At 43.9% G+C, this 640-nt stretch overlaps 1 protein-coding gene across 1 annotated transcript; it reads left to right on the forward strand.

Annotated features, from left to right (window-relative positions):
• Nucleotides 1-79: 79 nt before the first annotated feature.
• Nucleotides 80-373, forward strand: SARC_18087 (hypothetical protein; the record flags this gene model as incomplete). The annotated part of the gene is made up of 1 exon (XM_014287830.1): nt 80-373. A coding segment is annotated over one exon (294 nt), but the record flags the coding sequence as incomplete, so codon positions are not given.
• Between the last annotated feature and the right edge of the window lie 267 nt (nt 374-640).

Genomic DNA, 640 nt, shown 5'->3' on the forward strand with positions numbered 1-640 from the left:
CTACACATGTTTAAATGTATGCTTAATTTCTTTTGTATTTATATGCAGGTATTCGGACCAATTCATTTATGCGAAGGACATGTACACCGCCACCATCACTGCCGCAACTGAAGCCGCCACCGCACAACTGGAGAGTGTGACATCACTAGTTCTAGATGTCTGCGTCACTGCGCCTATAATAGTGCTCCCAATGAGTCTCTCGACCAATGAAATCATTGTAGCGAACCTCGGAGTACTCACGGTGTCCAATCAGAACCAAGCATCCAGAGAGCTAATGCAGCAGAAGAGTGGGCTGAGAGGGGAGAGTGACGTATACACTATTGGTTTGCAGGATATGAGTCTGTTCACCAGCGATATCACTAACCTGGAACAGGTGAGGGGGTCTATAGACAATGTGTCTTGTAGCCTGAGTAGCCTGTGACCGAACATAAGTATACAGGCACTATTAGTTGTTAGTTGGGGACGAGTATAGGTAAAACGAGTCTATACATCTGCGACCTCGTAGATTTATTAAGCGTATAGATTGATTTGTATTAGAGAATGAGAAATGAGAAGTGTTCATTTGTAGGAGGCTTTATACAATTTTATACACACACACACACACACACACACACACACACACACACACACACACACACAC

Source organism: Sphaeroforma arctica (assembly GCF_001186125.1).
Source record: "Sphaeroforma arctica JP610 unplaced genomic scaffold supercont1.13640, whole genome shotgun sequence".
NCBI classification, from domain to species: domain Eukaryota; class Ichthyosporea; order Ichthyophonida; genus Sphaeroforma; species Sphaeroforma arctica.